Raw genomic sequence first — 21,163 nt, forward strand, 5'->3', positions numbered from 1 at the left:
ATTAGATATTGAAAAAAGGTCATAATATATATATGAAGTGTGAAGACAAAACAGTTTGAACGTATAAGACATTTTAGAATTGGATATGTAGTAGTTGCTGGATTTGCTTACAACGAAATGTTGAGTTGATTTGGGTCATTACTCTAACGCAACAGCTAACGTGCACGGCTTTCTTTTTTTTTTTGTGTAAACTTCAAACCTCCACCAACGCGTTTACTATTTATTGCATGAAACTATAGCAAGTGTGACAACTCATGAGAACGAACTTGTGATCACTTGATTAGCCACATATGAAGTATATGTGTAGGCTGATTATTCACGTAAGAAAATATTATATTTTACTCTTATCCAGAGTAGTCAAGTCTCTCATACTATCAAAGTTTCAATATAAGGTTTTGACATTTTGTACCAGAACTTATAAACAAATTAGATGTTCTTTCAAATTAATCAAACCTGAATAGAAGTTTGCGGAAAAAGAAAGCTGAATAGAACAACATTTGGAATCAAATGAAATGTCTAACGAATGGCCAATGAGAAAAAAAGGGAAAAGGAGAAAAGAAAAGAAAAAGACAAATTCTTTCTTCGGCTAACCTCACGGTCACGGATACTATATACAGCTAAGCTAATCCTGATTTACTAGATAAAAATTGGATAACGGTAGAAAGTGACATACTGATGTAGCCCAAAAAAGAATAATTATGGTTTGGTTTATTATATATCCAACAAAACCAACAGATCAAAAGACAAACCGAGACCTCTAGATGCAATCTAGTAGACCGATTTATACAATATATATATATATATATATATATATTGGCTCCATTCATTTATTCGAGATTTATAGTATCTAATATTGTTCAATCATAATTATTTAGATATTTATGTGATATTTTAGATATCTCTAATCTAGTTGGCTCTACGGGTATTAAAATAGATAAATATATCCTATATTATCTGATACAAATCAGATAAGAGTATTACATATATCATGGTTAGGGACCCAAATAAGTTACTTATCATATACTACAAGAATTAGAATCGAAAGTCAAACCCAAACAAGTTAAGTAGACTGGTTAACTCAATCAAAACGGATTCACAAGTTGTATCTATCTAGACAGTTACGAGTTTCACTCGAATACGGTTTTGATTCAGTGTAGGGACCACCACCTACCTTCAAAGTTACCAAAGTGGAATAAACAAACAACTAAGCAGTAAGCACCATTAAGCATCCACTACCCTTATGTCCAAAAAGAAGAAAAAAAATTGAAAAAAGAATTTGATAAAAGATGATGTTGATGAATCACATACACTTTAATGAATAACATATGCCTTAGTCGGCCAACAAAATAAAAATATTAATAAAGTACAATTACGATAGAATTGTTATATGCAATTGAAAAAACAAATACATATATATGTTCTTTTTTAAAACCGATTAAAAAACAAAAAAAAAAAACAAAGAGAAACGTGACACAAAAGAAAAGATGGGAAGCTGACCTCTGGCTTTCCTCATCCTCCTCCTCCTCCATTAATCAAGGAATATATATATAAATGAGCCTTTTTAACTCAGTCCTCTAATGGACACCCCTCAAGATAAAGCAAAAAAAGCATATCTATATTTCAAACAAAAAACACTTCTTCTCAAATACTCCAAACATTAAAAACCTTTCTATCTCTGTTTTATTTTTTTTGTAAAAGATGACGATGTCGGAGAATTCAAGAAACTTGGAAGCTGGTTTGTTACTTAGGAAAAACCAAAACGACATCAACGAGTGTCGTATCACTCTTGTTGTGCTCTTCAGCACTTTCGTTTCTGTTTGTGGTTCTTTCTGCTTCGGTTGTGCCGTGAGTCATCATCATCTTCTTCATCAATTCTCAAATCTTTTTGTCTTTCTTTCTTGGATATGATCAAAACCAACATATTTATATCCAAAAGTTATATATGTGAATTATTTATGTGTATGGTGAATCTGATATATATAAGAATATTTTGTTGTTTTCTTTTTGGTATTTTACAGGCAGGTTATTCATCAGTTGCTCAAACAGGGATCGAAAATGATTTAGGCCTCTCTGTTGCACAAGTAAGAATCAACCATTTTTATATGATTCTTCCTTCATTCTTGCCAACTTTGGTCTAAAATTGCTCTGTTTTTCTACTACTTTAGTACTCCATGTTTGGTTCTATCATGACTTTTGGAGGAATGATTGGTGCCATCTTCAGTGGGAAGGTTGCAGATCTCTTGGGTCGAAAAGGGGTAAATTTGTCTTAACAAAAACTCTACAACAATTTTGACATATATTTACTTACATATGTTTGAAGATCATGTACTGATGATGATGATTTTGTCTCTTGAACAGACAATGTGGTTTGCTCAAGTTTTCTGCATCTTCGGTTGGCTTGCAGTAGCATTCGCGCCGAACTCCATGTGGCTTGATGTTGGAAGGCTATCCACAGGGTTTGCAGTTGGTTTATTAAGCTACGTGGTAATTATAAATCTTTTACCTTTTTTATTATCTTTCACCTCTCTTTATATAGATTTTTCTTGTTTATTATTGGTTTTTACTGACTCTATGTTAATAATAACTCTGTTGCATTCAGATACCTGTTTATATCGCAGAAATTACACCAAAACATGTCCGAGGAGCGTTTGTATTTGCTAATCAGGTAATTAAACAATGACCACGAAATAATTTTATATAACCATAAAAGATAATATAGTATATACTTAAATTTGTTAAAACGTCGTCGTTACAGCTGATGCAGAGTTGTGGGTTGTCTTTATATTACGTCATTGGAACTTTTATTCATTGGCGTAAATTGGCGTTAATCGGTAAGCTTTCATGGCCTTTTTTCTTCTTTTTGATGTAATTTACTCAAGCCAGAGAGTGATTTAAAGTTAATTGGTTTCTGTCTCAGGTCTCATTCCTTGTGTTTTTCAAGTTGTGACTTTGTTCTTCATTCCAGAGTCCCCTAGACTACTGGTATGTTTTTACCCTTTTGAAAAAAGTTTTGATATCGTTTATAGAAAAAGTGATGTTTCAATATGGTTTGTAATGGTTTATAGGGAAAATGGGGACGCGAAAAAGAATGTAAAGCTTCATTACAACTTCTTCGTGGGGAAGATGCAGATATTTCTGAAGAAGCCAACACTATCAAAGTACTGCAACTTTTCATACATCTCTCTGTTAACATTTTTTTTGGGTTTGAAACAAAACGTGACTAATGAGTAATGACCAAATCATTGGAATTTTTAGGAAACAATGATTTTGTTTGATGAAGGACCAAAATCGCGTGTTATGGATTTGTTTCAGAGAAGATATGCTCCATCTGTTGTTGTAAGCTTATTATAAAAACGACTTGTCTCAAAAAAAATGTTGATTCATCTCTTTGTACCGTTACTTACTCTTTTATGTTTTGACATTTTGTTCAGATTGGTGTGGGACTAATGCTTCTCCAACAACTCTCTGGAAGCTCAGGACTTATGTATTATGTCGGTAGCGTGTTTGACAAAGGAGGTAAAATATTAAAATGAAAATAAAACTCTGTTTCACATCATCACATGTTACGTCTTCATTTAGAGTAACAATTTTTTTGTTTTATTACTCATGGCAGGATTTTCAAGCAGTATTGGCTCAATGATTCTTGCAGTGATCATGGTATGTCTTTGCACATAGTTTCTTTTATTCGGTAAAAAAAAAAATATTGCCAAAGGAGTAGTACACTTATGCTCATGTGTTCTGTTTTTTTAGATACCAAAAGCTCTATTGGGTTTGATTTTGGTTGAGAAAATGGGACGGAGGCCGCTTTTATTGGTAAATATTATGCTCTCTCTCTTTAGGTCACCATATCAAATGTATCAAATAAATTTAGTATCATCTCTTTTAACAGATGAATGATCTTTGAAATTACAGGCTTCTAATGGTGGAATGTGCTTTTTCAGCTTGCTCCTCAGTTTTACCTTCTGTTTTCGGGTAATTAACATAAAAACAAAAAAAATTGCTTTATATAATCAAAGAGATTTTACAAACTTTGGTTACAGTTTCCGGAATTTATTCCGTTATACTTATTTCTGCTGTTTTTCGTTATTGGACAGTCATATGGCATACTCGATGAGCTCACTCCGATCTTCACATGTATTGGTGTAGTGGTAAGTATTAAATTCATTTTTTTAAAAATAAATCAAGAATACTAAAAGTAATGCTCTTTTGTATAAATTGATCTAACTTTTTACATCATATATTATAGGGTTTCATCTCTGCATTTGCCGTAGGCATGGGAGGCTTACCATGGATCATCATGTCTGAGGTAGACCAACATATATTATCTTTTAACTCCTCAAAATCCCACATGTATAACTATTTTTTTTTTTTTTAATTTACATATCTAAATAAGTTACATTTTGATATTACAGATATTCCCAATGAATGTTAAAGTTTCTGCTGGGACTCTGGTTACTTTGGCCAACTGGTCCTTTGGTTGGATTGTAGCTTTCGCCTACAACTTCATGCTAGAATGGAACGCTTCAGGTAACATATAAAAATACTATATGGTCATTAAAACTCTCGAATATTGAAAGATTCATTATCTGATTTATGTAAGTATAATATATTTCAGGAACGTTCTTCATCTTCTTTGCTGTATGTGGTGCGGGTGTAGCCTTTATTTACGCTATGGTACCCGAAACTAAAGGAAGAACATTGGAAGATATACAAGCTTCTCTCACAGATTTTCTACAGTGAGATTGAGTTTCACTCTGTTCATAATTATTATTCTTTTTTTTTTTTGAATTACAAGTGGATGGAGGTTTATAGTTTATTTTTGTTGTAATTGTTACCTCATTTGAAGCAATAGAGAAGAGATCACTTTAACATAAGGTTTAGATATCTCTCTTTCTCTCTCTGTTCAGTTTCTAAAAGTTACTCCCACTTTAATGTATAGTAATTTTTACACAAAGAGACAGTATAAAATTTGTTTCTCAAGTTACTCTTTCTTTTTGCTGCCACTGTAATTTTCACATTTCAATAGAGTTTCACTTCTTATTATGAAAAAAGAAAACAAAGAGTGGTTGACAAAAAAAAAAAACAAAAACAAAGAGTTTCACTTTTACTAGACTACTAGTACAGTACTATGAAACCTGTCCACCCACGGTTCTATTTCTGGAAAATTCTTTTGGATTCATTTGTTTTGTATGTGTTCCATACTTCCATATTCCTGGCCACATTCATATACAGTACTATAGTTGAATTGATCTGTGAGATATTTCCTTTCAAAAGAAGAATTCGTGCTTAGTTTGATTTTCTCGACAGATTGCGAGGATAAATACAGGAGTAAACACTATACCGGATAGTGACACGGCAACAATATTAGCATATACTTGTACTAGGTCAATCTTTTTTGTTTCCTCTCTAAAATTAATAGAAACAAGTTATATTTTCTTTTATGGTTTCTTGTTTTTTGCTTTCATTTTCGGAAATGAGGTCAACATCGCAATTTAGCTATCAGTGTGCGGTGTGGTCTGCCAACCGTATTTTTGAGGGGTGGTAGTTTAAGACTTTAAGGGCAACTAATTTGCATAAATAAAAAAGATCAAACCTTATAATTTCAAACACCTTTTTACATAATTATCTTGACTATTTTTTTTTTTGTTAGTTACAATTACTATTCCCCATCAAACATGTTATCGTAGTTGACAATTTGCGCGTGTCGGACATGATTTGAGAAACGGAACCCACTTTCGAAAGTTGTATTTTTTAATTAATCAGAAAGGAACAAATAGAGCATGTGGGAATTGATCTCATGATTTACCTTTTTTTTCCATGCTCTTGTCGATTTGGTTAATTTTTAAATTAGAAAAGCTGTTCTAGAAATCGCTAATCGGCTAGTTTATATATTAGTTAGTTACTAATTGTTTACTAGACGATCCTTTGTAAACACTTCACACTTCACGGTAGATGATACAAACGAGTTTAAAACCTTAATCCATTTGTCACTACATTCACTATTTTTATTTATTAATCACATTACATTATGTTAATTCTGTTTTTTTAAAAAGCAAAGAGAAGATTAAAACCGAGTTAAATGCGTCATGATATGAACCAACGAAACTAATTAATGGAGATAAACATCAATTGATGATGAAAATCATACGAACAAAAACAAAAAAGAAGCTATGATTGAAGGAGCATATGCGATTGTATAGTGAAATGAGTTTTATGTTGTCAATATTATGCACTATATGGGATTGCGACACTAACACACATATCACTAAACTATACAATCTGGTGAGTGTATGAAATTAGTCATGATTAGGTTTTGATTCAATGACTTAAACAAAACAAATTGGGCCTACAAAATGTTTGGGCTTTGTAGTCCAATTCGTTTAGAATAGATATTTGGTAAGATAATGGAGGAAACAGAAGTTGGACATAAAATTCCCTTATGTGTACTAACTATTTCGGGAAAAATGCCAAAAAAAACCTGAAGTTATTTTTATTTGGAAGTTTAATACCCAATGGTTTTGGATTGGAATAAAAATACATCAAATAATAGAAATGTGTTATTTAAAACCTAAAGTAATTATTGTTGTTATTTTCATACCCACGATTTTTCAACTAAATCAAAATCTCAATTTTACCCCGGTTATCTAATTAATTTTTAATTTTTAATATATAAAATTTCGGTTTTCTAATAACCATATCAAATCGAGTTAACCGGTATTTAATTCTCTTAAAACCGTTTCTTCAACCTTCCGCTATCGGGTTGAATATTTTTTTGATTCAGATGGAGCAGACTCGATCGGGGAACAATTCTGGGCGAGTTGTTGTGTTCTTTTTTTTTTTTTTGGATCATCCAAAAAAAAAAGAAAAAATCGGAGAAGCAGAACTAGATCCGCCGCTACCAGATCCGCCACTCCAACATAAAGGAGTCATCGGACTAGCTCTAGCCGAATCAGTTTCCTTCTTCAAATAACCTCCAACGCCACCAACATTAACCCCTAATCTCGAAGGTCGTGACCGCCGTTGACGAATCCCCCACCGTAATTCAGGTAGATTTGCTACCGGATTATCGGATTTAACCGTTCCGGCGTGTTTGAGTCGGAGAAGAAGCTCCACCAACATAACGTTGTCTGTTAAAGCCGTCTCCACCCACTCATCCGCCATCTTAGGCTTCTTCCCAGATATTATTCTCATTGAAATCGGCTCAAAGGTTACAGAAGCGGCGGCTATGAAGAGAAAAAGATAGAGAGAGAGAGATGGAAAAGAGGAGGAGAATGGGTTTATAGGGTTTGATTATGTGGATGGCTACTCGATCTAATTCTGGGTTCGAGTCTTTGAGTTCTATAACGAGCCGTCATACTTTTAATTACCAGACTAACAGAAGATGATTCCCATGCGTCCTTACTTGGGGATGAGTTTGATTAATGCTACTGCTTCTCCGATTTTTTTTTTTTTTTTTTTGTATGATCCAAAAAAACAAAAATGAACACAACAACTCGCCCAGAATTGTTTCCCGATCGAGTCTGCTCCATCTGAATCAAAAAAATATTCAACCCGATAGCGGAAGGTTGAAGAAACGGTTTTAAGAGAATTAAATACCGATTAACTCGATTTGATATGGTTATTAGAAAACCGAAATTTTATATATTAAAAATTAAAAATTAATTAGATAACCGGGGTAAAATTGAGATTTTGATTTTGTTGAAAAATCGTGGGTATGAAAATAACAATACTAATTACTTTAGGTTTTAAATAACACATTTTTATTATTTGGTGTATTTTTATTCCAATCCAAAACCATTGGGTATTAAACTTCCAAATGAAAATAACTTCAGGTTTTTTTTTGGCATTTTTCCCTAACTATTTCCTTATGTGTTTAGGAAAGTTTACATTATATTGTGTTAGCAATATGTCAAAGCTAATCAGTAGGCTGCTAATCACATAAAACCCTTAAAAGTTTTGTTGGAGGCGTCAAGGTTAAAACATAAAACCCTTAAAATTTCTCCGACGGCAAATTAAAAACGCGACGACGGTGTTAGACGACGGCTATACTCGGCGGCGTAATCGTTTTCTCGGTAAAGTTGTCGATTACGACGAATAGAGTTTTACGCCGTCGTCTCAAGAATGTCGTCTTGGAAGCGGAAGCGCGACGCAGAAGATGTTAGAGAAAGTGGCGACGGTAGGGATAATGAAAAGAGCAATACCGGAAACAGCTTCTTCGATATATATGGACCCGAAGCGAAAGCAGAACTCGATTTCAAGAGCCCTGAAACAACAACATTGAACTTACAAGATGTTCAGGGACTTGTGACATGGGTTCTTGCAGAAGAAGAAGGTTATATGCCAAAGCCCTCGTGGGTGTTTATTAAGAAGAAGCCTCTCATTCCAAAGGTTGTAATGCTTTACCTTCCAGGGTTGGACGCAGCTTTATACTTATCACAGTCTAAAGCACTTGCTAGTTTGCAATCGTGTTGTGGCAATCCTATAACACTTTTAGGTTTGAGCTCTGAAGTTGATGACATGAGGACTATTGATACAATCCTTACTTGCAAGGTTAAAAAAAAGAAAACTGTACTTACGAGTTCAGTGGAACCACCACCTCCCCTTGTATCTAGCCCAGAAGCATGCAATCTGTTCCCTGTTGCATACTATACTCTAAGTCCAAAGGAACTGGAACAAAATGGATACACTTTTGAACAATTTGATCAGCTTACCCCTACACTTGCTGCACCACCAGGATCATCTCACCATGAAATTGTGGCTCTTGATTGCCAGATGTGTATTACAAAGGAGGGTTTGGAGTTAACAAGAGTGACACTGGTCGATATCCAAGGACAGGTTCTACTAGATAAATTAGTCATGCCAACAAATCCTATCACTGATTATAACACAAGGTATAGTGGAATAACAGCTATGATGATGGAAGGAGTTACAACGACTCTTGAAGATATCCAGCAAGAGTTCTTAAAGCTGGTTTTCAAAGAGACCATATTAGTCGGACACTCGTTGGAAAATGACTTGTTTTCTTTGAAGATCTCTCATAATCTGGTGATTGACACTGCCGTACTATACAAGCATCCACATGGTCCATCTTATAAAACTAAACGTCGAATTCTAGCAGAAAAGTTTCTTGCTAGAGAGATACAGCTGTCTGAATCTGGATATGACAGCGTAGAGGATGCAAAAGCAGCCATGGATTTGGCACTATTGAAGATAAAACATGGACCTGATTTTGGCTCCTCACAACCGGAAGTGAGAAGAAGAAACCTACTCGCCATTTTGAGCGAGAGCGGGAAATCTACTTGTATGATTGACAATATCAACATTGTGAAGCGATATGCTTGTGAGTCATCATCATCCAATTCAATTCCAGTTTCTTCTGACGACGAAGCACTTTCAAAGGCCATGGAGGAGGTAAAGAACAAGCGGTCACAGTTCGTTTGGACACAGTTCTCAGAATTGAATACACATTTCCAGAGCACGCAGAAACAAAATTTCAGAATAGCGGAGATGATCTCATTGCTTACATGTAACAACAACACGAGCCTCAAGGAAAAAAACAATGTTTCACTTGAAACCAAGGAAATCTTAAAGAAAATGAACGAGAGAGTCCAATCCCTTTACGACGCATTACCGAACAATGCGATGTTTATAGTTTGCACCGGACACGGAGACACATCCTTTGTAGACAGAGTGAGGAAAATGCTTAAAGATGAGAATGGCATCGGGTTTGACCGTGAGAAAGTTGTCAAGTTTCTTGATGAGCTTCAAGCACAAGCCGAAGTAGCTCTCTGTTTTGTTGGTATCAAAGCAGTCGATCTAGTGGATCAAAGCTGTTCTAGAAATCGCTAATCGGCTAGTTAATATATTAGTTAGTTACTAAATGTTAACTAGACGATCCTTATTTTCATTTGTAAACACTTTCACACTTCACAGTAGATGATACAAATGAGTTTAAACCTTAATCCATTTGTCACTACATTCACTATTTTTATTTATTAATCACACACATTACATTATGTTTTTTTTTTGCTAAGCGACATTACATTATGTTAATTCTGTTTTTTTAAAAAGCAAAGAGAAGATTATAACCGAGTTAAATGCATCATGATATGAACCAACGAAACTAATTAATGGAGATAAACTTCAACTGATGATGAAAATCATACCAAGAAAAGCAAAAAGAAGCTATGATTGAAGAAGCATATATATGCGATTGTATAGTGTGAAATGAGTTTTATTTTGTCAATATTATGCACTATATGGGTTTGCGACACTAACACACATATCACTAACCTGTACATTCTGGTGACACCAGTGTATGAAATTAGTCATGATTAGGTTTTGAATAAATGACTTAAACAAAACAAATTGGGCCTACAAAATGTTTGGGCTTAGGACATAAAATTCGGCATTAAATATGATAGAAAGGCCCAAAAAATAGTTTTGTCAAATCAAATAGTATATGTCCGGATCTTTCTCAATGGTCTCCGCCGGTTCGAAAGGCCGGTCTATACAAGGCAATGGTCAACAACTCTGTGCAATAATTGAATTTTTATGGGTGTGAGTTTGAATGCGTAATGGAAACAGAGTGGAATCGTAAAAACCCAAAAAGTAGTCGTTATATTGAGAAAGTTGTCACATATGGTGGGCTCTGAATTTGTGTATAATACATACTGTATTAATAAGCATCTCTCCCTCTCTCCAGTCTCCACCATAAAATCAAATCTACTCTAAACGACCAAAAAGAGAAAGAGAGATATACAAGAAAATGGTGAACCATGAGAAGAAGATGCCCCCAAAACGCATCATACTTATGCGTCACGGTGAGTCCGCAGGCAACGTAGACGCAGGTGCATACGCGACCACACCAGATCACAAGATCCCTCTGACGGAAGAAGGACGAGCGCAGGCGCGTGAGGCCGGGAAGAAAATGAGAGCACTCATATCGACTCAAAGCGGTGGAGCGTGTGGAGAGAACTGGCGCGTGTACTTCTACGTGTCGCCTTACGAGAGAACGAGGACGACTTTGAGGGAAGTAGGGAAAGGGTTCTCGAAGAAGCGCGTGATAGGAGTGAGGGAAGAGTGTAGGATCAGAGAACAAGACTTTGGGAATTTTCAAGTTGAAGAGAGGATGAGAATTGTCAAGGAGACGAGGGAACGTTTTGGTAGATTTTTCTATCGTTTCCCCGAAGGTGAATCTGCCGCCGACGTCTATGATCGTGTTTCCAGTAAGTTTTAATCTTTTTATTTTATTTATTATATTGGACATTGATACCAATATAGGTGACTTGAATTTGAATAAAATTGAATATAACTTTTATACATTTATTTTTCAGAAAATATATAGTTGTATATTATTTGACAATTATTATAGCTAGAAAAGGAGACTATTATTAGGACTTTTGACATGTGCAAAGAAGACGTAGTTTGTTTGGTTATCGACTTTGTTGACATTTTAGGGGAACGTCTTCGTGTATCTTACGTATACGTACTAATTCAAGAAACTACAATAAAATTAGGTGCGACTGGTGAAAGTTGTAACTGTAGATTAAATTGTGTATAAATTAAATTAGTTTGTAGAGTTTTTTAACTAGGCTGTTTCTTTTATATTTACTGTAGTATAAGAATCAAGTATCGTAATTGATGCTATAATCTCAATGTTTTTCATCACCTCATTTTGAAAGGTTTTCTGGAATCGATGTGGAGGGACGTGGACATGAACAGGCATCAAGTTGATCCATCAAGTGAACTAAACCTAGTGATCGTGTCACACGGACTAACCTCTCGGGTGTTTCTAACGAAATGGTTCAAGTGGACGGTGGAAGAGTTCGAGCGGTTGAACAACTTTGGTAACTGCGAGTTTCGAGTGATGGAGTTAGGTGCGAGCGGAGAGTACACTTTCGGGATACACCACACCGAAGAAGAGATGTTAGGTTGGGGGATGTCCAAAGAAATGATTGATGATCAAATGGATCGTGTTGATGGTTGTCGTGTAACATCCAACGATTCTTGTTCATTGCATCTCCATGAATATTTTGACTTGTTAGATGTCACCGACGATGAAGAATGATGATTATCTCTATACTATATACTAACTAGGAGATATCGGTCAACATTTTTAAAAAAATATATATATAATATAATAATAAAAATTATTGTTATATATTTTTCAAAAAGTTATTTTGTTTGAAAAAATACTTATTTTTAATTGTTCTGTAAATCTAATAGTCTATTTGAATACTAAGTATTTTGGAATATTATAGTATTTTATTTTTGACATATATTACAGTTTTATATTGTTTGTTTGTTGTATTTGCATCATTATTTTGTGAAATATAAAGTAGTAATTTTATTATTATAATTGTGAGCAAATAAAAATTATTAATTATCATTTATATAAATTTAGTTTTACCAACCCACCAGTGTGAAAATTAAAACATACATTTTTCATAGATTGATTAATTTATATTTATTTTTAAAAATTTAAATCACAACATATGCAGAAAAAATTCTGCATTTTATTAATCGTAAGTCTTATATGAAAATTCCAAACAATTTGTAAATAAAATAAAATAAAGATGATAGGAGAATCATAATTTGAAAACTTAACAAAAATTTCAAAATTTAGTTATTAAAAATAATTATATTGTATATTTGGATATAAAATCTTAGTTTTAAAAATTCTGATTGGTTTATTTTTTAAAAAAAAATTATTTAGTAATTTCGTCCAAAATTTATTAGAGAGAGAAAATATTTTTTTTAGATTTTTTTATATTTGATCTGTGAGTGTTTTTTATTTTATTTTTAATTATTTATATTTATTTAAATTAATTAATTAAGCTTAATTAAAATTTTCTAATGGCAATTGAATGTAATTTTTTACACATTTTAAGGTTAGTTTTATATTTGTACTTCCCAATTAATATAGTAGGATTATACAATTGTTCTTATTATGTATGGAAATGAAATATTTATCCCATTTGTTTGTTGGTTTTATTGATAACGTGGAGTTTGGTAATTGGTATCGTGTTAATTCAAAATCGAATTGGAATTCACATTTGTATGGGTCCCGGTTTAATATGGTTTAGTATTAATACAAATGAAGTAAGAAAAACAAACAAAAAGGCCGTTGGGTCTAGTGGTATGATTCTCGCTTAGGGTGCGAGAGGTCCCGAGTTCAATTCTCGGAACGCCCCTTCTTTATAATTTTTCTCCGGAGTTGTTTTCAAAATTGACTAATTTTTTGTGAAATTCAGTGGGCAAATTGACTTATTTTTTGTTCACACATGGAAGTGGAACAATCAGATCTCAGCGAAACTCGAATCAGATGCTAAAATCAAATCCTTTGAATGGCATGGAATTGATGATTCCTTCTTCATCCACCATTGGAAACTCAGCTCTGTGTTTAACCCTAATCTCCATTCTCATCTTCTTCTTCTTCCTCACTACACCCACCATTCCCACTTTCCCGGATCATCATCATCATCTTCGTTCTCTTCTCGAAGATTCCACCACTACGAACACTAGTAGCTCAATCCTTGACCCAGATTCCTCTTGTTTCTCCTCGAGATCCCACGATAATGGCGGCGGCGGAATCATCAACTACTTCTCCCTTCATTACTGCATCTTCAACCAAAACCTATTCTTCACGATCCCAATCTTGTCTTTTTTCATTCTTCTACAGTTCTACATACTCATCAAAACCGCTCAGACTCACTTCTCAACCGTCACTACTAAGCTCGCCGATCGGCTCAACCTCTCTCCCAGTATGGCCGCTGTGACTCTTTTAGCTTTAGGTAACGGCGCACCTGACGTGTTTGCCTCTGTTGCTGCTTTGCGTGGTGGTCAGTATCGTACCGGGTTCGGAGCTATCTTATCTGCTGGCACTTTCGTCTCCGCGTTTGTCGTTGGGTTTGTTGCGATCTACGCGGCGCCGTTTCCTGTGGATGCTGCTTCTTTCGTTAGGGATGTGCTTTTTTACTTGATCGCTGCTTCCTTCTTGTTTTATGTCTACTTGAGTGGGGAGATATTTGTGTGGCAAGCTGTAGGGTTCGTTGGGTTTTACGTTTTCTTTGTTGGTTTTGTCTTCTGGATGGATTTTGGTACCAATGTTGATAAAGGGAGAATAATTAGTGAGGAAGAGAAGGATTTGTTGAGAGTTAGTGATTGTGAGATTGCTTCAGGTCCTTTTGAGAGTTATAAAGCAGAGAAAGAACATCTCTTTTCAGGAATCTTTCGTCTTTATGGAATGGTAAGAGAATGTTTTCTTTGATCATAATGCGGGGATTTTATGATAGCATGACATCTTCAGCCACCAATTGTGAATTCTGATACTGTTTAGTTTAGATTTATGTGTATAATAAAGGTTTTGATTTGCTTAAGAACTTTAGTGGCTCCCTGTTTTCTTATAAGGTTATGATAAGTCTTTGTGTAAGTCTAGTGATTGAGCTCTGTCACTTGCTTAGGCTGATTCAACCGGATTGTAGCTATGTTGACAGCTCAGGAACAATAGTTAGATCGGTTAGCTAAACTTGCATGTTAGAAAGAAGCTTGAGGTATTCTTGATTTTCATAGAGTTTAGGATTGAGAACTGGTCAAGAGTCGTTAATCAAGTCTCTCTATCATGTGTATTCATCTTGTGAATTCAACTTACCGGTGTAGATCCTATCAGTTTCCTGTAATTTACTTTTTCTGTTAGACTGCATATGTATATAAGTCTGAGCGATTTTGGTGTTAAGACCGGGTTGTCTGATATTGCTTTTGCTGCTGTGATTTGCAGATCTCAAGGATGTGGGAAACTCCTGTATCAGTTCTTTTGAGCCTTACCATCCCAAAGCCTTCTCCTTCTGAATGGTCTAGGTTTTATCGTTCTGCCAACATTGTTTTCTGTCCTCTTGCCCTTTTATACTCTTGCAACTCTTTTGTACCACTAAACCACCCAATTTCGTTCCTCTTTCCAAACACTCATCTCCCGCTTTGGCTTGTTGTCCTCTTGATGACGTCTTCCCTAGCGTTCCTTCACTTCACAGTTGAAAAGCAACCACCAAAAACCGAGCAACTGCCGGTGATCGTTGTAGCTTTCATAATGAGTGTTTTCTGGATATCGACAATTGCTGGTGAGCTTCTGAACTGCTTGGCTGCACTTGGAACCCTCCTTAAACTGCCTCCGGCACTCCTCGGCCTAACTGTTCTTGCTTGGGGAAATTCGGTCGGTGACCTTGTTGCTGATGTGGCAGTTGCAAAGGCGGGTAGACCAGCAATGGCTATGGCTGGTTGCTTTGCTGGTCCAATGTTTAACATGCTTGTTGGACTTGGATCGGCCTTGGTGATGCAAACAGCTAATGTGTATCCAAACGCTTACGAACTTGGATTCCATATAGGTATTGTGATCGCTTTCGTATTCTTGTTGCTTAGTTTGATGGGATCTCTGCTGGTAATAACCTGGTCTAGATTCCGAGTTCCGAGATTCTGGGGGATCTGTCTTGTTGGACTGTATGTTGTTTTCACGTTTGTTAGTTTAATCATCGCCAGCTTCTCAACATGATCATATGCTGCATAAAGTCTGCGGAGTGAATAATCTTGGGTCAACGAGAGTTTCAGACTTTCAGTGTTGAGGAATATTTGTTAGTTGGCAAAATTTTGAGTTGAGCCAATATTGGTCACAGGTAATCTCCGAATCTCACAACACTTGTGATCATCGGTGAGGCAGATGAGGAGAGTTTGATAGATAGGTGATGGTAAAATACATGTGAAGAGCAAAAGGATATGCTGATCTTTTTGGGAGGAGATTTTGGAATTCCCCATATCAGGTTTATATTGATTGTACGTACTGGTCTTGTTTCATTGGGTCTGGTATATGTATGTATAAACCACACATTTGTAATTCTTTTGATAGTAATGAGAAATAATAATACCTTCCAGGGGTTTCTCACCTTTCAAAAATGGTAGTATTGGAGCAGAACAATTCGTTGATTCTGGTTCGTTTCTATTCTTTGTAATAGTCACAAGTCACTTTATTTGCATTTGATATGTTTATTTAGCACTTCAAATCATAAATCAGCAATAGTTCAAGGGCTGCTGCCAATTAAATCACAAGACAATAAAATAAATAATAAATAATAAAAAAAAAAAAAATGGATATTAAGATAAAACAAATAATCATCTGACAAGAGCAGAAGAATCTTGACATAAGCCCAATGCTTGACACGACAGCAGCTTTTACAAGCTTCCACTTACTTCCCTCTTGTCTTCTCTCTAATTCCTTCCTCATTGTTAAAGTCGAAAACAAAGGGTAAAGCAGCAAAAACCCTAAACAGATCTTACAACTCTCTCAAGAGGATCAACCTGTCTCTTCCCCCTTCAGATTCTTCTTTTTCGGCATCAATCAACTTCAGATTCTCCCTTCCACAGGTCACTCTCGTTTTTTTGTTTTTTCTAACATTTGACCTGTTCTTAGTTACATATATTGGGAATTCACATAGACAAAATAATAGGCTTCTTGTTGTAAGAACAATTCTATTTGCTCCGGGTTAGCAGATTCTTTGTTGAAAGTGATTAAAGACGATCCCTTTCGATATTTTCTTGTTTGCCTTACCAAATTTATGGGTTCCTCTGTAACTAGTTTAATCTATTGTCTCCATACTTATTGCTGTTTAGATGTTCTGGGTTGATCTTGACATACTGATTAAACCATATCTCTAAGTTGATTCTTGTTTTTGTTTAGGGAAACCTTATCTCCTTAATACAGTATAAATCTTTTAAATTCTGGTCAGATGATTCTTATTACGAGCTTAGAATTGATACCACGTTTTTGTTGTTTATTCTGGTAGAGAATGGATCAACAAGAGCATGGTCAATCAGGAGCTATGAACTACGGAACAAACCCATACCAATCCAATCCCATGACTACCACTGCTGCTACTGTATCCGGTGGTGCTACACAACAACCAGGCCAGCTGGCGTTCCACCAGATCCATCAGCAGCAACAACAGCAGCAGCTTGCACAGCAGCTTCAAGCCTTCTGGGAGAATCAGTTCAAGGATATTGAGAAGACAACCGATTTCAAGAACCACAGCCTTCCTCTCGCCAGAATCAAGAAAATCATGAAAGCTGACGAGGATGTCCGTATGATCTCTGCTGAAGCCCCTGTCGTCTTTGCAAGAGCCTGTGAGATGTTCATCTTGGAGCTGACACTCAGGTCTTGGAACCACACTGAGGAGAATAAGAGGCGGACGCTGCAGAAGAACGATATTGCCGCTGCTGTGACTAGAACCGATATCTTTGACTTTCTTGTGGATATTGTTCCCCGTGAGGATCTCCGGGATGAGGTTTTGGGAAGTATTCCGAGGGGAACTGTCCCTGAGGCTGCTGCGGCTGGTTACCCTTATGGATACTTGCCTCCAGGAACAGCTCCAATAGGGAACCCGGGAATGGTTATGGGGAACCCCGGTGCTGCATACCCACCTAATCCTTATATGGGTCAACCGATGTGGCAACAACAGGCACCTGACCAACCTGACTCGGAAAATTAGCAAGAAACTGTGAGTTTTCCAGCTTCTTTTTTAGGCCTTACCTTTGTAATTTGAAGTAAAATGTGATAGTCTATGCGTTTCTTTCCTGCAGAGTTTCTAGTCTCGTCCAGGGTGGAATTAAGAAAGGAGGAGACTTTAGACAAGAAAATGAAAAGAACATATCAGAATTTTCAAATTGGTGTTATAGAAGAATCTTAAGTGTTTATGTCTATCGATCCTTTCTTGAGGAGAGATTTTAGGGATGAACCAAAAAGAGTGTAAAATTTGTAAAACTAAGTGTGCTTGACAAGGGTTGTTTTATTTGAATGTTGATTTGTCTATCTTTGTGACATTTTTATAATATCAATAGAGTATATTTGATTGAAGCCGTTGGATATATAAAACGTAAGGACAATAAACTTGAGGAAAAAAACAGAAAAGAAAATGACCTGGCCACTCTATCCTTGTTGACATTTGTGATGTAGCCTTTATCTTCAAGAAGCTTTACTTGGTTATCATCTAACCTTGTCAGAACCTGGAACTGCATCAATGGCGACTGATAATGATTTTGGAGCTTTCATTGAGAAATTAACAATTTCTCCAATTCCTCCTTCCTCGTTTCCTCCTTCTCTACAGGGTCTTACTTTTGCCATTAAAGACATGTAAGATATCTATTTGAATACAATCAGTGTTTCCTTTGTCCACCATTTTACTTTCTTGTCAATTCATTTTTGAGATTCTTGTTTGGTTGAATCAGTTTTGATGTGGAAGGACGCGTAACGGGTTTTGGTAACCCGGATTGGTTAAGGACACATACGGCAGCTACTTCCACGGCTCCTGCAGTTTCATGTCTCTTAGAAGCTGGTGCCACCGCTTTGGGTGTTACCATGATGGATGAAATGGCTTACAGGTTCAATTCCAAGTCTTTTCTGGTTGCTAGAGACTTTGAGAATAGCTAGAACTGAAATATTAGACTAGGTTTGTTACGTTTTTTGTGCATCATGTTACTTAATTTGCAGTATAAACGGAGAAAATGCGCATTATGGGACTCCGAGAAACCCGATTGCTTTTGACAGAGTGCCTGGCGGATCATCGAGTGGCTCAGCCGTAGCTGTAGCTGCTCGTCTTGTGGATTTTTCTATTGGTGAGTTTAACTAAAAAAATACTAAATAAGTTAAAACATACTAATCAGAATTCATCAAAATGTAAATTTTGTTGTTGTTGTTGTTATTTCTGTCTAATCAGATGTTCTGTTTTTGATCAAGCAGGAACTGATACCGGAGGGAGTGTACGAGTTCCAGCATCTTACTGCGGCATTTTTGGTTTCCGGCCATCACACAATGCTGTTTCCACTGCAGGAGTTACTCCAATGGCTCAGAGCTTCGACACAGTTGGTAAACGACAACTAAAAACCGAGATGTGAATGGTTAAAAACCGAATCTAAATATTGATGGTTTGTTTCAACATTGTATGTAGGATGGTTTGCTCGGGACACATCCACGTTGAAACGTGTAGGTAGTGTTCTTTTGGAGCAGCCTCACTTGAACTGCATCAAACCAGATCAACTGATCATCGCGGATGACTGCTTCAAGCTGTGTAGTGTACCACGTGATATGTTGGTGCAGCCTCTGGTTGGATCCGTGGAAAAGTTGTTTGGAGGTAATAATAACTAATAACCATCAAAACAACTTGTAGTCTTTTGTTGCAAGAGAACTCAGAGTTTATTCCTTGATGTTTTTGTTCTGTATCAAGGCAACACTGTAGTAAAGAAGGTGAATCTTGGAGAATACATTGAAGAGAATGTTCCTAGCCTTAAACATTTTATGACAAGTCATGATGTCACGACACAGCAAGATTTTTGCATTCCGTCTCTCATGGCTCTATCGAGTTCAATGAGATTGTTACAGAGGTAAGAACATCTTTCTCATTTACCCTCTATCGAATTCTGACCGTACATAGGCATAACCATAAGTTTAGGTATGAATTTAAGATAAACCATGGTGAATGGGTCTCGTCGGTGAAGCCAGAGTTTGGTCCTGGAATATCAGCACGGATTGAGGAAGCTATCAACACGTCCGACGAGAAGATCGACCTTTGCCGGTCTGTAAAATCCGAACTTAAAACGGCTCTATCAACTTTGCTTGGGGTACAAACTTGTTCCTATTTCTCTCAGACTTAGAAACTTTTAACAAATTTAGGTATGTCAATCATTGAAATAAGGAAAGTGTCCAATCCAGTTTTTGCTTTTTGTAGGAGAAAGGTGTGTTGGTGATTCCAACTGTACCAGGGCCTTCACCGCATCTGAAAGCTGATGTGGCTGCACTTGAATCTTTCCGTAGCAGAGCCTTCAGCTTGTTGTCCATCGCCGGCGTTTCTGGATTCTGTCAGGTAATAATATAACAAGATTCCAATATATGCCTTCTTATGGAATCGGTTAATAAGAACCGGTCTGATGTTTTAATTTCCATATCTTGATAGGTGAGCATACCATTAGGGCTACACGAAAATCTTCCGGTATCGGTATCCTTGGTAGCTAAGTCTGGCTCAGACGGTTTTCTTCTCAGTCTTGTGGATTCCATTGCGGAACTTATATGATTGACATGTTTGAACGTATTTAATTTGCTTTCTGTTTTTTTTTTACTGTCATCGTATCATTGGTTGATAACTTGATATATATATAGATGGCTTCTTGTTGTTATTTAATAGTGATTTCGAAAAAATAGTAATGTCAAAATAATAGTAGAAGATATTGTAAAAAACTAGAGAAATATTAGATGTCAAAGATATAATGCACACTTTTTATAGGGATTGGAAAAGAGGCTTTTCTAATATTAATGGAGTTTATGTTTCTTAGATATTAAGCTTGAGAAGATTTTTTTTTCAAAAAGAACTAAAATGAAGGTTATTGTAAATACAATTTTAGCATAATAAGAAATATATGATTAATGTCAAAACTAACAGTAGAAGATATTGTAAAACACTAGAGAAATATTAGATGTCAAAGATACATATAATGCACACTTTTTAGAGGTGTTGGAAAAGAGGCTTTTCTAATATTACTGGAGTTTATGTTTCTTAGATTCTATAGCTTGAGAAGATTTTTTTTTTTTCAAAAACTAAAGATAAGGTTATTGTCAATACAATTTTAGCATAATAAGAGATATATGATTAATGTGAAAATAATAGTAAAAGATATAGTAAAAAAACAAGAGAAATATTAGTCAAAGATATAATGCAAAGTTTTAGAGGGCTTGGAAAAATATTAAGCTTGAGAAGAATATTTTTAAAAAATAAACTAAAAATAAGGTTACTGTAAATACAATTTTAGCATAATAAGAAATATATGAGTAATGTCAAAAATAATAGTAAAAGATATTGTAAAAAAACCTAGAGAAATATTATATGTCAAAGATATAATGCACACTTTTTAGAGGGCTTGGAAAAGAGGCTTTTCTAATATTAATGGAATTTATGTTTCTTAGATATTGAGCTTGAGAAGATTTTTTTATTATTATTACTAAAGATAAGGTTATTGTCAATACAGTTTTAGCATAATAAGAAATATATGATTAATAATAGTAGAAAAAAAATATGATTAAAGTAAAAAATAATAGTAGAAGATATTGTAAAAAAACTAGATAAATATTAGATGT

General features: G+C 35.4%; 5 protein-coding genes and 1 pseudogene across 6 annotated transcripts; all 6 read left to right on the forward strand.

Moving 5' to 3' along the window:
* Nucleotides 1-1,214: 1,214 nt before the first annotated feature.
* On the forward strand, nucleotides 1,215-4,980 carry LOC104755078 (sugar transporter ESL1). Its single transcript, XM_010477409.3, has 17 exons — nucleotides 1,215-1,845; nucleotides 2,019-2,081; nucleotides 2,166-2,255; nucleotides 2,359-2,484; nucleotides 2,600-2,665; nucleotides 2,756-2,831; nucleotides 2,918-2,982; nucleotides 3,066-3,158; nucleotides 3,256-3,336; nucleotides 3,432-3,516; nucleotides 3,614-3,657; nucleotides 3,751-3,813; nucleotides 3,913-3,972; nucleotides 4,095-4,148; nucleotides 4,247-4,306; nucleotides 4,413-4,527; nucleotides 4,616-4,980. The coding sequence occupies exons 1-17, from the start codon at nucleotides 1,699-1,701 to the stop codon at nucleotides 4,738-4,740; spliced, it is 1,413 nt and encodes a 470-aa protein (XP_010475711.1). The 5' UTR covers nucleotides 1,215-1,698; the 3' UTR covers nucleotides 4,741-4,980.
* A 3,122-nt stretch (nucleotides 4,981-8,102) lies between these two features.
* Nucleotides 8,103-9,849, forward strand: LOC104759123 (small RNA degrading nuclease 5 pseudogene; annotated as a pseudogene).
* Nucleotides 9,850-10,493: 644 nt separating this feature from the next.
* Nucleotides 10,494-12,279, forward strand: LOC104755079 (phosphoglycerate mutase-like protein AT74H). The gene is made up of 2 exons (XM_010477410.3): nucleotides 10,494-11,228; nucleotides 11,685-12,279. Exons 1-2 carry the CDS (start codon nucleotides 10,769-10,771, stop codon nucleotides 12,068-12,070), a joined length of 846 nt encoding a protein of 281 aa, XP_010475712.1. The 5' UTR covers nucleotides 10,494-10,768; the 3' UTR covers nucleotides 12,071-12,279.
* An 877-nt stretch (nucleotides 12,280-13,156) lies between these two features.
* Nucleotides 13,157-15,942, forward strand: LOC104755080 (cation/calcium exchanger 5). Its single transcript, XM_010477412.3, has 2 exons — nucleotides 13,157-14,251; nucleotides 14,780-15,942. The coding sequence occupies exons 1-2, from the start codon at nucleotides 13,328-13,330 to the stop codon at nucleotides 15,542-15,544; spliced, it is 1,689 nt and encodes a 562-aa protein (XP_010475714.1). The 5' UTR covers nucleotides 13,157-13,327; the 3' UTR covers nucleotides 15,545-15,942.
* Nucleotides 15,943-16,053: 111 nt separating this feature from the next.
* Nucleotides 16,054-17,896, forward strand: LOC104755082 (nuclear transcription factor Y subunit C-9). Its single transcript, XM_010477413.3, has 3 exons — nucleotides 16,054-16,410; nucleotides 16,830-17,540; nucleotides 17,623-17,896. Exon 2 carries the CDS (start codon nucleotides 16,833-16,835, stop codon nucleotides 17,529-17,531), a length of 699 nt encoding a protein of 232 aa, XP_010475715.1. The 5' UTR covers nucleotides 16,054-16,410; nucleotides 16,830-16,832; the 3' UTR covers nucleotides 17,532-17,540; nucleotides 17,623-17,896.
* Nucleotides 17,897-17,939: 43 nt separating this feature from the next.
* On the forward strand, nucleotides 17,940-20,156 carry LOC104755083 (amidase 1). Of its 2 annotated transcripts, none has more exons than XM_010477414.3 (9): nucleotides 17,940-18,172; nucleotides 18,268-18,420; nucleotides 18,530-18,654; nucleotides 18,779-18,904; nucleotides 18,987-19,169; nucleotides 19,263-19,419; nucleotides 19,488-19,656; nucleotides 19,764-19,898; nucleotides 19,989-20,156. In XM_010477414.3, exons 1-9 carry the CDS (start codon nucleotides 18,060-18,062, stop codon nucleotides 20,103-20,105), a joined length of 1,278 nt encoding a protein of 425 aa, XP_010475716.1. In that variant the 5' UTR covers nucleotides 17,940-18,059; the 3' UTR covers nucleotides 20,106-20,156. The 2 variants fall into 2 exon arrangements, 1 of the variants encoding a protein (XP_010475716.1); XR_762176.3 differs by having other exon boundaries at nucleotides 17,962-18,172; nucleotides 19,748-19,898.
* The last annotated feature ends 1,007 nt before the right edge of the window (nucleotides 20,157-21,163 follow it).

This window comes from Camelina sativa, chromosome 17, assembly GCF_030686135.1.
Source record: "Camelina sativa cultivar CO46 ecotype springtype chromosome 17, ASM3068613v1".
Classification (NCBI taxonomy): Eukaryota; Viridiplantae; Streptophyta; class Magnoliopsida; order Brassicales; family Brassicaceae; genus Camelina; species Camelina sativa.